The sequence below is a fragment of the Pipistrellus hanaki genome (genome assembly GCF_964339955.1).
Source record: "Pipistrellus hanaki genome assembly, chromosome: 5".
Taxonomy (NCBI): Eukaryota; Metazoa; Chordata; class Mammalia; order Chiroptera; family Vespertilionidae; genus Pipistrellus; species Pipistrellus hanaki.
The window spans coordinates 86,125,533-86,140,675 of record NC_140507.1 but is presented as its reverse complement, the minus strand read 5'-3'; the positions used below and the strand labels follow the sequence as shown (position 1 = coordinate 86,140,675).

The following is a 15,143-nucleotide window of genomic DNA, read 5'->3' as shown; positions in this document are numbered from 1 at the left end:
TGGCCTCTTACTGGCAATATTAGAAGTGGATTTTGTACATGTAGGAGTCATGCTGAACAACATGAAATTAAATCTATAATGAGGAGATGATGCATTAACAGTATACATGAGATGTATGAGACTGCTGTCAACATAACTAGACATACTGTTTTACCGCAGAAAATTTTTATGCAAGTAGAGCATTCAAAAATAATGAATAAAAGGACACTAGAGTAAATAAACAAACCAATAATATAATTTTTTTAATTTTCATTCTTAAGTATTATGTTCTGTACATAATTGTACATGCTATGCTTTCATACAACTGGCAGTGCAGTAGGTCTGTTTACACCAGCATCGCTACAGACACAAGTAATGCATTGTGTTATGACATTACGATGGCTATGACTTCAATATGCAATAGAAAAATTTCAGCTCCATTATAATCTTGTGAAGCCACCATAGTATGTGTGATTTGTCATTGATGGAAACCTAGTTATGCAGCACAGGATGGAATGCTCATTCTCAGAATTACAGCCTGCAACAATTTGATATCAAGAGTGCTGACTGGAATTAAAAACAATGTCTAAATATTCTCTTTCTGAATAAATGGTTATCTAGGTATTTGAAAACATCCGAATTATTTGCTTCAAGTTACCAGAAATCTATATAAATATGGAGATAGAACCAGAAGAGCCACAGCCATTACATTAACTCTCAAGCAAGCAATGGAATGCCATCCTGCTGCTATGTGCTCCTACTGTGGCAACCAGTGCTATGCTTGTCAAACTCCTGTTTTGCCAAGAAGAGCAATGCGCATCACATATTTAATTTCTCGTGTAATCTTCCTCAGATCCCTGTCAGATAAGCAACAGAACATGGTGGTTAGCAACTCAGATATTAAGACTGAGCAGCTGTGTGACCTCAGGCAGTTGGCTCAGCTGTAAAATGAGGATATATAATAGTACCAACCTGAGTGCTGTTCTGAGGATTAAATGAGTGAGTATATGTGAGCCAATCAGAGTGGTCAGTCAGTGGTACATGGTTGAGAAATATTAGCCATCATAATGGTTATTATCATTCCCATATTATCAACAAGGAATTGGAGAATCATACTGACTAAGTCATGGAGAAAGATAAAAAATCAGACTTCACACAAGACTTATGCTCTTGTTCTGTATGAGATGCCCCTCGTAAATATCAATAAATAACATGGGAAAAATTTGAATTCAGTCTTTCAAAAAACAACAAACTATGCAAAAATAATTAAAAATCTGTGAAGATTTTTGCACTGGTTTCAAGAAAAATTATTCTAGTCCTAACCAGTTTGGCTCAGTGGATATAGCGTCAGCCTGCGGACTGAAAGGTCCCAGGTTTGATTCCGGTCAAGGGCATGTACCTTGATTGTGGGCACATCCCCAGTAGGAGGTATAAAGGAGGCAGCTGATCAATGTTTCTCTCTCATCAATGTTTCTAACTCTCTCTCTCCTTTCCTCTCTGTAAAAAATCACTAAAATATATATATTTAATTATTATAATGATTTGTAAACTCAAACCATTTTATTTTCTTTTTTATTTATTGACTGATTAAGTTATTACATATGTATCCTTGTCCTCCCATTACCTCCATCCCCCCACTTATGCCCTTACCCCACCCCCCTGTTGTCTATGTCCATTGGTTAGACCTATATGCATGATACAAGTCCTTTGGTTGAACTCTCCCCCTTACCCCTACCTTCCCTAGGAGGTTTGACGGTCTGATCAATGCTTCTCTGTCTCTGGATCTGTTTTTGTTCATCAGTTTATGTTGTTCATTATATTCCATAAATGAGTGAGATCATGTGATATTTATCTTTCTCTGACTGGCTTATTTCACTTAGCATAATGCTCTCCAGATCCATCCATGCTGTTGCAAATGGTAAGAACCATTTTAAATCAATTTATGTTTCAATGTTCAAGATGATATAATAAAATGAGTTTATTACCATATTTTCTTAATTGGTATCTTAGTAGCATTTATTAGTCCCTCATTATAATAAAATGTCTACACTAAAAATTGGAATAATTTGACACTAATAATCTGGGAAAAACATATGTGTGTGTGTGTGTGTGTGTGAATATTATATATATATATAATCTCCACAGTTTACATGCAGTACCATTCCACACCAGTTTCAGATGTATAGCAAAGTGGCCAGAAAACCATGTACTCTACAGAGTGGTTCCTTACTCCCTGAATCATCCACCTGCACTATACCCAGTTTTACAGATGTCATTGGCTATATTCCCCATGCTGTCATCTGCATCAATGTGGCTATTCTGCACTTGCCAAGTTGTACTGCTTAATCCCTTCAACTTTTTTACCCAGCCTCTAACACCCCCTCCCCTTTGACAGCTGTCAGTCTGTTCTCTGTATCATGAATTTGTTTCTATTTTGTTCATTAGATCCCACATATAAGTGAAATAATGTAGTATTTGCCTTTCTCTAACTGGCTTACTTCACTTAGCATAATATCTTCTAGTTCCATCCATGTTGAAAAAAATCATATTCTTAATTTTCAAAATTCAGAGTTACTACTGCTAATATTGCGGAAAGTATTATTCATATACCTGGTATACTTCTTCATAAATTACCTTTCCTAATTGTCCTTTATCCAGGAATTAAATGTTCTACAGTACCATACCTGTAATGAAATCACTGGATAGGTACACTACTAATCCTTATTCCTGCTGGTCGAACTCCTCCCCCTGGCCAGGCTGACTGGACCCCACCCATGCACAAATTCATGCACTGGTGGCCAGATTATTATGCATTCAGAGATCATAATATTCTGGCCATTCAGTATATAATAAACAATGCATTATATCCAGGAAGCTCAAATAATTGATATTTTTAAAATTGCCTTTCTAATAAAATTATTTAGAAGAATTTAAATTTTGGTTTAAAGTTTTTGCAGATTTTTGAGTTACACTTTTATTTTTTATTGTATAATTAGAGAATATAGCCTCTAAAATTCTGGTTATTATGTACAAAATAAACATTAAAGAAGAGGATTCACTTTTTTTCATTGCTCTTCTGCATTCCAACTGTCTTCCTTTTCTCTACCCCCCTTTCTTTAACTCTCTGTCCACCTCTGATCACCTCCATCCACCTACACACACGGGAACACATGCACACGTACTAGTATGCACATACATGCACATGAAATTCCAACGGTTTACTTATCTGTAAAAGATCTTGGTTAGGGTTACCCGATAAAATACTGAACCCAGCAGTTAAATTTAAACCTCAGATACACAAAGAAAGGTTTTGTTTGGGTTTTCCTCAAATATTGCATGAGACATACAAATAATAAAATAAATTGTTAATCTGAAATTTAAATTTCACTGGCCCAATTCTTATTTTTATTTGCTAGATCTAGCAAACCGCAAACTGACCTTTGGTCCTAAAATGCAGTGGTGTAATTGCTAAGAGAGAAGGTTGGGACAGAATGCCACTTTGGCCATGATTAAACACTGTCACTTGCAATAACATGTTTTGTTTTGCTGCATGTGTGTTGAGAGAGGCAGGAGTGCCAGCGACACTGGGGTGTGTCCTCCTACCTGCTCCCCAGAGCTCGGTGCACTGCTCCTGCAGTGTGGGGCACATCCCCATCAAGCAGTAGCCCTTCCCATCCTGGCAGGGGAAGCCATTGGCCTGGAATCGATCAGCAGGGCAAATGCCAGATTTACCATCACACATTTCCACCAGGTCACACTCATCTTTCGCTGGTCTGCACACTGTACCGGCCTTTTTAAACTGCAGGGAGGAAATTGAGAGAAGGCTGTATTCCACCTTGCTTACCAAATATTTCAAATGAACACAAATAATATTTTCCCTTTGGCCCTTCTTTGCAAAGACAGATAGGGGCATCATTCTATTCCACTTTACATTTATATGGTATAAGCTAAAACCATCTCTTATTATGTCAGTTCCATTGATTTTGGCCAACACCCTGATTCTTTAAGCAGTCGATATTTCTGAATTTTTAGTAGAAACATTGTAGAAATATCAATGAGAAAAGCACCAAAGAAAACCAAGAAATACCCTAGTAGATGTAAAGAAGGAAGTTATTTCTGACTTTATTGAATGCATCATTGTCAAGACTTTCAAAGGAGTCTGTAGCTTCAGAAGATCTTCTATCTTAAGGGAAGTAAGTTTACAAGCACCAATCTCACATGCTTTGAGACTTTCTCAGGCATCGTGTTTCCTAATTCTTAATTCCTCTTTTTTTTTTAAATATATTTTATTAATTTTGTACAGAGAGGAAGGGAGAGAGATAGAGAGTTAGAAACATCGATGAGAGAGAGTCATCGATCAGCTGCCTCTTGCACACCCCCTACTGGGGATATGCCCGCAACCAAGGTACATGCCCTTGACCGGAATCGAACCTGGGACCCTTCAGTCCCCAAGCCGACGCTCTATCCATTGAGCCAAACCGGTTTCGGCTAATTCTTAATTCCTCTTATTGTGTGTTCAGATATTCCTTTTCAATTCACTTCTACTTATGGAATATTTTATAATGAGGGAGAAATACCCAAATATTCATTTGATATATTAATGTCATTGCAATCTACTACTGCAAATCTTGCTCTTGTTTCCAGTGTCTATACAGGTCTTTTATCCAAATCTGAAGAGGCCTGTATGGACACTGGAAGCATAGCTTTCCCTAGGGGAAGTGAAAAGGCAGGCTCTCAGATCATCAGAATACTTTCAATATCTTTGTGCTGGTGACAGAACATGATCTAAATGAAAATTGGATCATATGAGACCCTCTCAATTCAACCCCCACTGCTATAGCTGGCCTACTTTTGCAAAATAGGCTTATACCTTCTGTTCTGTCTTTGTTCTTTCTCTCAGCCCCCTTATTTCAAAAAATTTTCTCTTTCCATCTACTTCTCTAAAATCTACTCATTACTTTCCAGCTGAGTTTGACATCCTCACTTTCTGTGAAAATTCCTCTGATTTCTTCCACACATATAGTTGCTCCTTTTTCCTTTCTGACTGATTGCCTGATAGAATTTATTGGAGTGACAGTGGTTAACGAAATTCCATAGGTTTCAGGTGCACAATTCCACACACATCATCTGTTCACTGTATTGTGCATTCACAACCCCAGGTCAAGTTTCTACATGTTGTGGGGAACGTGGCCTAAGCTCAGATTTGGAAGGTGCAGATTTGAATCTTGGCTCTGCCAGTGCTCAAGTGTGTAACCTTAGAAAATGAATTTAATCTCTCCAAAATCGATTTTCCGTCAAAGTTTTAATTTACAAATTCATTGTGAAAAGTTTTACACAAAGGGCATATGCCATTATCATATCTACCCGGGCATTCAACCATGCATTGTATTTTCATCTGCTTTAGGCATGTATATCATTGCCCTGATGAAATTTCAAGTTCTTTGAGGTAAAAGACAGCTTTTTTTTTTTTTTTACATCCTCCATAATAGTTAACAAATAGAATGTGATAAACACTTGTTGAATACTAATTAAGTTCTCAAATTTCCTTCCTTTAAGCCTCTTCTATTTCTTTCCTCTTCCTCTGACATAATAACAACACAAAAACCCTATCCCAAACATTACTTATAACCTGGTAGCCAATTTACACATTCCTTCCACAAATAGCTATTGAGCATTTGCACTGTATGGAATTCTGTGCTGGGTGAGGATGATAGTTTACTGCCCTTAAGAGCCATTCTAACAAAGAAGACAGGCACATAAATAAATGGCCATTACATAGAACTCTATGCAACAATGGAATGTAAAATGCTACATTTTAACTTGAAGGAAAAACCAAAAGGCTGTACAGAGAGAGACATGGCATCCTCATTTTATGTCTTGTTTTCTATGAACTTCACCCTGAAGTGACTTCACAGATAGAAGATAGGGGAACCCCAATATTATTCAAAATAAAAGTTTTACCACCGAACTAATTATCAAAGGAATTTATAACTAATTATGAGATTTGGCCCAAGGTCAGGTAGTATCTTAAGAAGTAGTGGATAGGTGTATTGGCTATAAAACCAGTAAATTTGGAGTTTGACATTTAGTGATTCTATTATTCTGCATGTTTTCTGTTCTGAGCCTCTTTTCCTTCAAAAGCAAAATGAGATAATAATACCTACTTCAAAGCAAAGGTAAGCTCAATCTCTAATGTGGGGCCTGCAGGTGGCAACTGATCAATGATTCTTTCTCATCTTTGATGTTTCTATCTCTCTACCTCTTTGAAATCAATAAAATAAACTATATAATAAAAGCATAATATGCTAAGTGTCTGGTTGTCCAGTGACCAGTCAACTATTTAACCAAAGTGTAATATGCGAATGAGGACCAAATAGCCCATATTTGTCAAGCCCTCAGTAAGGACTTGATAAGTGGCAGGTAACATTATATAGAGACAGAAAAATGCTGTTTTGTCTATTTCATTTAACACAACCCCTGAGATTAACATGGAAAAATAAAGGGTAGTCATAATTATTAAGACAGAATAAAAGAATCTTACCTGGCACTTTTCGCAGCATTCTCCTAATGCACATTGCAAACCTGCCTTGATTTTACATGTTTTAGCATCACAGCAGATGTTGGTACATTCCTAAGGAATACCAGAAACAATTGCAAATGCCAAATTACTGATCTCTGTTTCAGCACAATTCATACTACAATTTGCTCATTGCCCAGACCTCATTTTGGTATAATCTGAACATAATTTTCAGGAAAATAAAAAAACAACAACAAAGCTGGACATTAGAAAAACTGAGATTTTAGAGCAACAAAGGGTTTGGTATTTTTCTAAATTCTACTTATAAATCTTTTAAATTTGAAGATTTTTTTAATTTTTATTTTTTGTTCATCAAGTTTCCTGTAATAATACTGAAAGTATGAGAGCAAGCAAACACACAAAGGACAGTTTATTTAAAAATAACATTTATCTAAATGAAGAACATAATTAGTTCAACTGATCAGTTATGTATCTATTCAGCAGTAAAGTTAATATCCAGAACATGTAACTGGAAGTCTAAAACTATAGTTCTTTATTAAATTTCTACATTCAATTCAACTCTACATAAAGCAGTATACTTTGTTTTGTTCTCCTTGCCTAGTTTTTGAGAAATCATGCCCCTTTCTCATTGTAGCCATTGAGATTCCCCAAGACGAATGGTATATTCAGAATTACAACATTTGAAGCTTAAAACTTGTACCCAATTTCAAATATAAGTATCATCTGAGAAAGTTTGCTCTTTCTCATAGAATGAATAGACCTGAAATCCTACTTAAAGTTACTGAGAAGTTCGCCCCCTGAGGGTTTGACATGTTACTTATATTAAGTGTTAATAAAGCAGGGCTAGGGTCCTATGCAGAATCCCGGCTGCCCTGTGAACAAGGTGGGATCAGCCAGGCACTTATAATGGTAACAAGTCCTGAGCAAGTGCAGGATTCTGTGGGGCTGCTGAACAGCACACCTGAGTCCACACTGTGGCTCCTTCATTTAACAGCCTGGTGACCTTGGGCAAGCTACGTCCACACTCTGAGCACTGTCTCAGTGCTCTGTCTAAAGTGATTTCTCAAGAAGTCATTGGGCACATAAGAGATGTGAAGTTGCCCTAACCAGTTTGGCCCAGTGGAGAGAGTATCGGCCTGCGGACTGAAGGGTCCCATGTTTGATTCCTTGGTTATGGGCATATCCCCAGTAGGAAGTGTGCAGGAGATAGCTGATCGATGTTTCTCTCCCATCGATGTTTCTAACTCTCAATCCCTCTTTGTAAAAAAAAATTTTTTTTTCAATAAATATATATATATATATATATATATATATATATATATATATATATATATATTAAAGAGAGATATGAAGTACTTCTGAGAAAAAGGGAGGGATAAGGACACAAAGCCTGGGCTGGTGAGTGGTACTTAAAAAACTAGATATGGGGAAGAAACTCAAGAAGGTCTACTAAGCAATGTGGGATTCATTGTTAGAAAAGCCGGCCCGGCAAATGTTTATAAGTGAATATACAAAAAAACACACGAAACTATGAACTTTCATAGTGAACCACATTATATTATTTTAAAAAATATATCTCTGGCCGAAACCGGTTTGGCTCAGTGGATAGAGCATCGGCCTGCGGACTGGAAGGTCCTGGGTTCGATTCCAGTCAAGGGCATGTACCTTGGGTTGCGGACACATCCCTGGTAGGGGGTGTGCAGGAGGCAGCTGGTAGATGATTCTCTCTCATCGATGTTTCTAACTCTCTATCCCTCTCTCTTCCTCTCTGAGAAAAATAAATAAAATATATTTAAAAATATATATATATCTCAAAAGTGTTTCATTTTATTTTTAAATTAAATGCATCAGGGTGATGTTGGTTAATAAAATTAAATAGATTTCAAGTGTATATAAAACTATAGAGTTTTATAGTTTATCTTCTTGGCAATTGAAAAGCAAACTAAGCTTTTTATTTTATTTTATTAAGGACTCAGCTGTACCTCGGAAGTCCCACAATCACAGTCCTCTCCTACTTCCACCAACTGATTCCCACAGATCGGGTTGGATATGATATCTGTTCGCAAAGGAACATTAAAGAGGCAATTTGATAATTTATCTTCAAAAAAGTTGTCGTAGCTGACACGGCTGCAGGAACTGAAGTCTGTAGGTATATAGAAGCTGTGAAGAGAAGGAAAGAGAAAAGAGAATGCAGTCATGCTGAACAGGTATGGGACAAATATCAGACATTGGACATGATACACCTAAAATCTTCCCCAAAAGAGGAAATCAAAGCCACTGATCAGCTGCCAAGTCATAAGCTCATTTATGTACCTAAATTAGCTCACCTGAATGGCCATAAACACCTCCAACGAAATGAGCAAAATACAGAATCCAGGTTGCTATTTAAAAAAACAAAAATGCAGCCCAGCTGGTGTTGCTCAGTGGTTGGGTGTTGAATGATGAAGCAGGAGGTCAGGATTTGATTTCCTATCAGGGCATATGCACAGGTTGTGGGCTCAGTCTCTAAAGTTGGGCCTGCAGGTGGCAGCTGATCAATGATGCTCTCTCATCTTTAATATTTCTATTTCTCTCCCTTTCTGAAATCAATAAAATATCTATACTAATAAAAGGGTAATATGCTAATTATAGTAGGTGAATGGACATCTTCCTACTGTCTGACTTCCTTCTGGACAAAGCCACAGTGGTGGGGACCAAGGTAGAGGCAGTTAAGGGTGATCAGGCTGGCGGGGAGGGCAGTTGGAGGCAAGATCAGGCCAACATGGGAGGGCCATTGGGGGCAAGATCAGGCTGGCAGGGGAAAACCATTGGGGGTGATATCAGGCTGGCAGGGGATTGCAGTTGGGGGCAAGATCAGACCACCAGGGGAGGGCAATTGGGGGCCATGAGGCCAGTAGGGGAGCAGTTAGGCAGCAATCAAGCCAGTAGGCAGGCAAGTAGTTAGGAGACAGCTGTCTCAGATTGTGAGAGGGATGTCAACTGCCAGTAGGAGCCTAAACTAGCAGTCAGACATCCCCCAAGGAGTCCCAGATTGGAGAGGGTGCAGGCCGGGCTGAGGGACCCCCCTCCATGCACGAATTTTGTGCACTGGGCCTCTAGTGCTATATAATAAAAGCCTAATATGCTAAGTGCCTGGTTGTCTGGTGACCAGTTGACTGTTCAACCAATCAAAGTGTAAAATGCTAATGATATGCTAAGGCCACTCAACCACTAGCTATGATGTGCACTGACCTCCAGGGGGTAGATGCTCGGATTGGTAGGTTAGCTCAGATTGGTAGAGGTCCAGCCTATCAGGACTGAGTGAGATGGGCTGGACATGCCCTGGAGCCCTCCTGCAGTCCCTCCTGGGCCCAATTGTGCACCAGTGGGCCTGACCCGCACCCTCTCACAACCTGGGACCCCTTAAGGGATGTCAGAAAGCTGGTTTCAGCCAGATCTTGCAGGCCACTCCCCTCAGGAGGGCACCAGATGCAGGGCTCATGGCTGGCAAGTGCTGCTGTGGCAGCACAAGCCTCTCTCAATTGGGACTGATTGGGTGCGAGCCCACGGCAGGTGCAGTGGGGATGGGATGAGAGGGAGCAGCAGGTAGGAACTGCAGGTGGCGTTGGACTGCAGGTTTCAGCTGCTCCCTGCAGGCCACCCAGAAGGGCCCCACCCATGCGTGAATTCATGCACCAGGCCTTTGTATGTAAAAAGCACTAATATTTTGAAAAGATAGCATCAGATATATAGTTGGCATGCAGCCATATGCCATTTTATAGAATGGAGACTAATCTTATATCGAGAAGCTTAGAAGGAAATGAAAAAGATAAAATGAATGTATAAAAGGGAGTCTGAAATTTTTAAAGATAAAATTGCCTGGTAAATTTGCCTAAGGCAAGGCAGAAATGAGTAATCTCTTCATAGACTCTCTCTTCAACTTCCTGTAAGAACTTTCCTTTTTTGATTTTTCTCTTAGAACTTTTTCCTTACTGTCACCCCATCTAAACTTATTCAAAATTCCATAAATATTGTACTAATGATTTCATAAAGATGAGGATAAAATGATAAGTCCCCCCAAGAACAAAGAGTTTAAATTATGTTTAAATTATGTGTTAGTTAATGAAAAAAATATTAGCATATAGAGGAGAGATAAAATAGTTTGGTATAGTTACACATTCATGACTATGCTATGTAATCATTTAAAACCTTGACCATGTTATGGAAGATGACATAAAAGAGTAGCACATCCTAGAGAGAATTGAAAAACAAAACAAAAAACAGGGGGAAATAACTTCTTCCCAGTGAGCCGTACCTTAGTGCATTGTTCATGACACAAATTGTAGAAGGGCACTTGCAAACATAGGAGTCATGAAACATTCCAAAGTTATGGCCCATTTCATGGGCCATTGTCCCTGCAACTCTAAGCACATTGTCACTGTGGTCCTAAGGGTGAGAACAGGAAACAGATCTAGCTTGTAAACTAAATTATCACTCAGGGTATAATTAAATATTTTTACAGTAGCCCAGTGGAGAGGCTGATTTTACCTTCAGCCTATTCACCCTACCCATCATCTGTCCTTTGTCTCCTAACCTCTCCTCTCACTCCTCTCTTCTCCCCTCCCTTCTTCTCCCCTCTTCTCTCCTTTCCTTCTTTTCCTCTCCTCTGCTCTCCTCCCCTGTCTTCTACTCTCCTCTCCTTTTATTCCCTCCCCTACCCTTCTCTCTCTCTCTCTCTCTCTCTCTCTCTCTCTCTCTCTCTCTCTCTCTCTCTCTCTCTCTCTTTCTGACTCCAAAATAAAATAAAACAAAAACTTCAATACTGAATGCCCAATCACAGAATGGGGAATATTTTAATGAGAAAGATATTAGTGGTTTTCTGCCATGAGAGATAGCAAAATTTATTCAGTGTGATAAGGAATCAGAAATATAAAAAAAAATTAATAATTTACCTCTAGTCCCCAGCTTGCTTGTGAATACATTCTAATTGAATTGGAGGGCTTTGATATGTTTAACTAGTGGAGCTTTAAAAGTGTTGGTTAACCTAGAACTTTAGCACATAGGTATTTTTTTCAACTCTATTACTGCCAAGACTAGACATCTATCAATTCCAGACTTGCCCCATTGCATGAAGTCCAACCAATGGCCAACTTCATTATCAGATTGTTTCTGATTAGAGGTGTTAAACTGGGGGCTCCAAGTTATCTAGGAGCACTTAAAAACACCAGAAAATCATTGCTAGTTGTAATTTCTCAACGGAGAGACAAATTTGCTGAGAACACCAATCCACAGAAACCCAATTCCATTACCTTCTTTGTTTCAAAGAAACAAGTAAATAGATTCATAATGCATAGTACAAGACTGTCAAACAAGGAACACTCCTGTAAGATCAGAAGTTAATACCTACCATTCACAATATTGTTTCATCCTGTTAAAATAAATATGTTAATCCTTGCTATCTATTAAGATATAACTCCCCAAATGGATATAAAAACAAACCAAAAAGTTTAAGAAAAGTAGAAATGTGTTTCAAGACTGTTCAAATTGCTTTAAGATTTCTTCAAATCTAGGGTATTCCTTTAAAATATTTATTTGTATAACTTCAATGTTTTTTCCCTGGAATAACCCCATAAACAAAATAATACATTATTATGATCATGCTGAGTGTATATTGAATATGCAAGACACATTCAACATTTAAAATTCAATCAATGTCAATCAGCCATGTTAAAACAGTGAAGGAGAAAAACTATAATATCTTCTCAATAGATTCACAAAACAGAGCATTTGACAGGTTTGAACATAGAACCAACTGATTATCTTAAACAAACCTGAATGATGCCAACAGAATGGTAAGGGGAGCACATAGTGGACATAAAAGCAAGACCCACAGTTGTTCCAGAAAGTTCTGTTGCCCTGCAAGAAAGAAAGAAATTGATGTGACAACTTATGATTCGAAGTTTTACTTTCTATACTAGTAGACAGTTCATCAACAACTCTAAATGGTTAACAGAGAAATTCACATTGTGAATCATCACTAAATATTTCCCTTAGTTTTTGCTCCTGGACTGGTAGTTTAGTTGGTTAGAGTATTATATCAATCCTAGAGGCCCATTGCAGGAAGATTCCTGCAAGAATAGGGCTTCCTTGCAGCAGGAGCGAAGCAGAGAAGGGAGCAAAGCCCTCAGAAGTGGACTTCCCTCCCATTTCCACCACCTCGCCACAATTTGACAGCCACGGCTCTAAACCAGTCTTTCCTTTCTGTGCATCCAATAAAAACAGACAAACTTCTTATGAATCATTATTAAATCATTAGTTTCTTAAAAAAGAAAAGAGCATATTCAACATAAGGTCCTAATGAATACTTTTAAAACTTTTAACCTTCTATGTGTAAATCATGTCCCCTTACCTTATAACCTGAGATACCACTTGCTTTGCTCAGGCTTTGAAAACTTTTATGCTAAAAACCACATGACATAAAAAGGGGGAATCTATACATACGTGATTAACTGCGCAATATCATGATGCTTTCTACTAAGAAGGACATCCCCCCTCCATTTAGAAAAATTTTCCAAGGTGAAGCTTGCATTTGGGGTTATCTTTATCTTATCCTCATCATTCCAGATTTCTAGCCCCACTAAGGCCACATGAGTATTGAGCTTTTTATAAAGCTGTCCAAAGAGAAAAAAATGACAAAACATCAACTTATAATGGTGACATCATCATTTAATATTCTCAATATACTTTAGATTTTCAAACTATTTATAACACCACTGTAAAAGCTTTCTTTCTAAACATACGTGTGAAGGGAAATTACCATTTCTTTCATACAGAGGCTGATATCCCCATTTCTAGGCAAAACAAACACCCTTAGATATTTCAGGGTGTTTGTTTGTTTGTTTGTTTGTTTTTTGTAAAGGTTCTACTAAGACCTTTTTTTCTGTCTGCAACCTCAAAAAATATAATTTTCTATTTGTAGTTCATTACTATGACTTCATTTAACTCAAATGCCTTCTAACATTCTCAGAGTCACCATATTTCAGAACTTAGCAAGGTTGAGTCAGTGCTGGTTTGGACTGTTCCTCAAACATGACAATCTAAGTTTTGCCCTCAGGTCCTTCGCTCTGCTTTGCACACCTCCCTTTAGGGTCAGAGACAATTCCTTCAAATCTTTACTCAATTGTCACTTTATTAGGCCTTCCTAGATAACATAGCACCTAAGATGAATCTCAATCTCTCTCTCTCAACCTCTCTCTCTCTGAACCTCTCTCTCTGAACCTCTCTCTCTTTCTCTCTCTCTCTCTCTCTTTCTCTCTCTCCTCTCCCTTGCTTTTTTTTTTCCTTTATAGCAATTATCACTATCCTACATACTCTTTATATGATTTATTTACATTTGTCTCCTTAAGCAAAAATGTAAACTCCCTTGAAGCAAAGGATATTTTTCAGTTTTGTTCCTTACTTTATTTCTATCATCTCAAAAGCTACCTGGCACAAAGCAGATGCTCAAAAAATATGGCCACTACTTGGGGGTTTCCTTAAGAGGAGTCACCATGATCTTTGTGGTGAGAAGACAAAATAGAACCTTGGTCACTGAATCCACCGTTATTTTCTTTCTATCCTTAGATGACTCATAGACCACCACAAAGTGACTTTTCAACTAAGCAGGCTAACTATATGTTCAAGTAATGAACTAAATATTAATATTTAAAATTTTTAAAAAGGTTAGATTATAAAATCATGTTTAAAGAACAGATCAGCAATTATGCAATCAAAATGGGCTTGAAATCTGACCAATCTATGTTCAAATTTTATTTCTATCATTTTCTAACTTTGTGATTTTAGACAAGCTACTTTGCTTCTCAGAATCTGATTCTCAGAATTAGGTTTGATAATATTTTAGCATTGTGCGATGATTCAATGATATAATGTATTGAAAGATGTTACTGTGCCAATTTGCCTTCTTTTGCTTGTTCTATTTTCTTCCCATAATTGGCTTTTCTTTGAGACTTGTCGGAATTTTTATACTGGGTTTTGGGAAAACAAAAACTATGCAAACACCTTGTATAACTTCATGGAACTGTGACTAGTGTGACAAGTAGGTGTATGTCTCTGTACTATAATATTAATATTTAATTAAGTAGCAGAGGTCGTGGCCACCCTTCAAGAGGCAGTCATCAGTATTAGTCTTAAAAGTGTTGACTTTTGCTGAAACCTGTTTGGCTCAGTGGATAGAGCGTTGGTCTGTGGACTAAAAGGTCCCACTTTCAATTCTGGTCAAGGGCATGTATATTGGTTTCGGGCACATCCCAGGTAGGGGGTGTGCAGGAGGCAGCTGGTCTATGTTTCTCTCTCATCGATGTTTCTAACTCTCTATCCCTCTCTGCCTTCCTCTCTGTAAAAAAATCAATAAAATATATATATTTTTTAAGGTGTTGACTTTTTTTCCCTGCTTCATGAGTCCTCACAGAAACAACCAATGATGCTGCCTACCAAGCGTTAAAATTACATTGAATAAAATATATCATACCATGTTGACGTAATTGGCCATCTCAAACACCCTCGTTCTTATTTTCTCTGGATCTTGATTGTACTTTTTAAACTAAAAGACAACCAAGACACACAAAAACAGGCATTGATGGAAATGAAC

At 37.9% G+C, this 15,143-nt stretch overlaps 1 protein-coding gene across 1 annotated transcript in view; it reads right to left on the bottom strand.

Moving 5' to 3' along the window:
* ADAM28 (ADAM metallopeptidase domain 28) overlaps nt 1-15,143 on the bottom strand; it is a 50,271-nt gene that overhangs the window by 15,174 nt on the left and 19,954 nt on the right. Inside the window, exons 8-14 of the mRNA XM_084883457.1 lie at nt 15,024-15,095; nt 12,998-13,167; nt 12,328-12,412; nt 10,812-10,942; nt 8,500-8,677; nt 6,521-6,610; nt 3,583-3,778 (exon numbers count right to left, since the gene is read on the bottom strand). Coding sequence (XP_084739583.1) covers nt 3,583-3,778; nt 6,521-6,610; nt 8,500-8,677; nt 10,812-10,942; nt 12,328-12,412; nt 12,998-13,167; nt 15,024-15,095 — 922 coding nt within the window. The remainder of the gene's footprint in view (nt 1-3,582; nt 3,779-6,520; nt 6,611-8,499; nt 8,678-10,811; nt 10,943-12,327; nt 12,413-12,997; nt 13,168-15,023; nt 15,096-15,143) is intronic.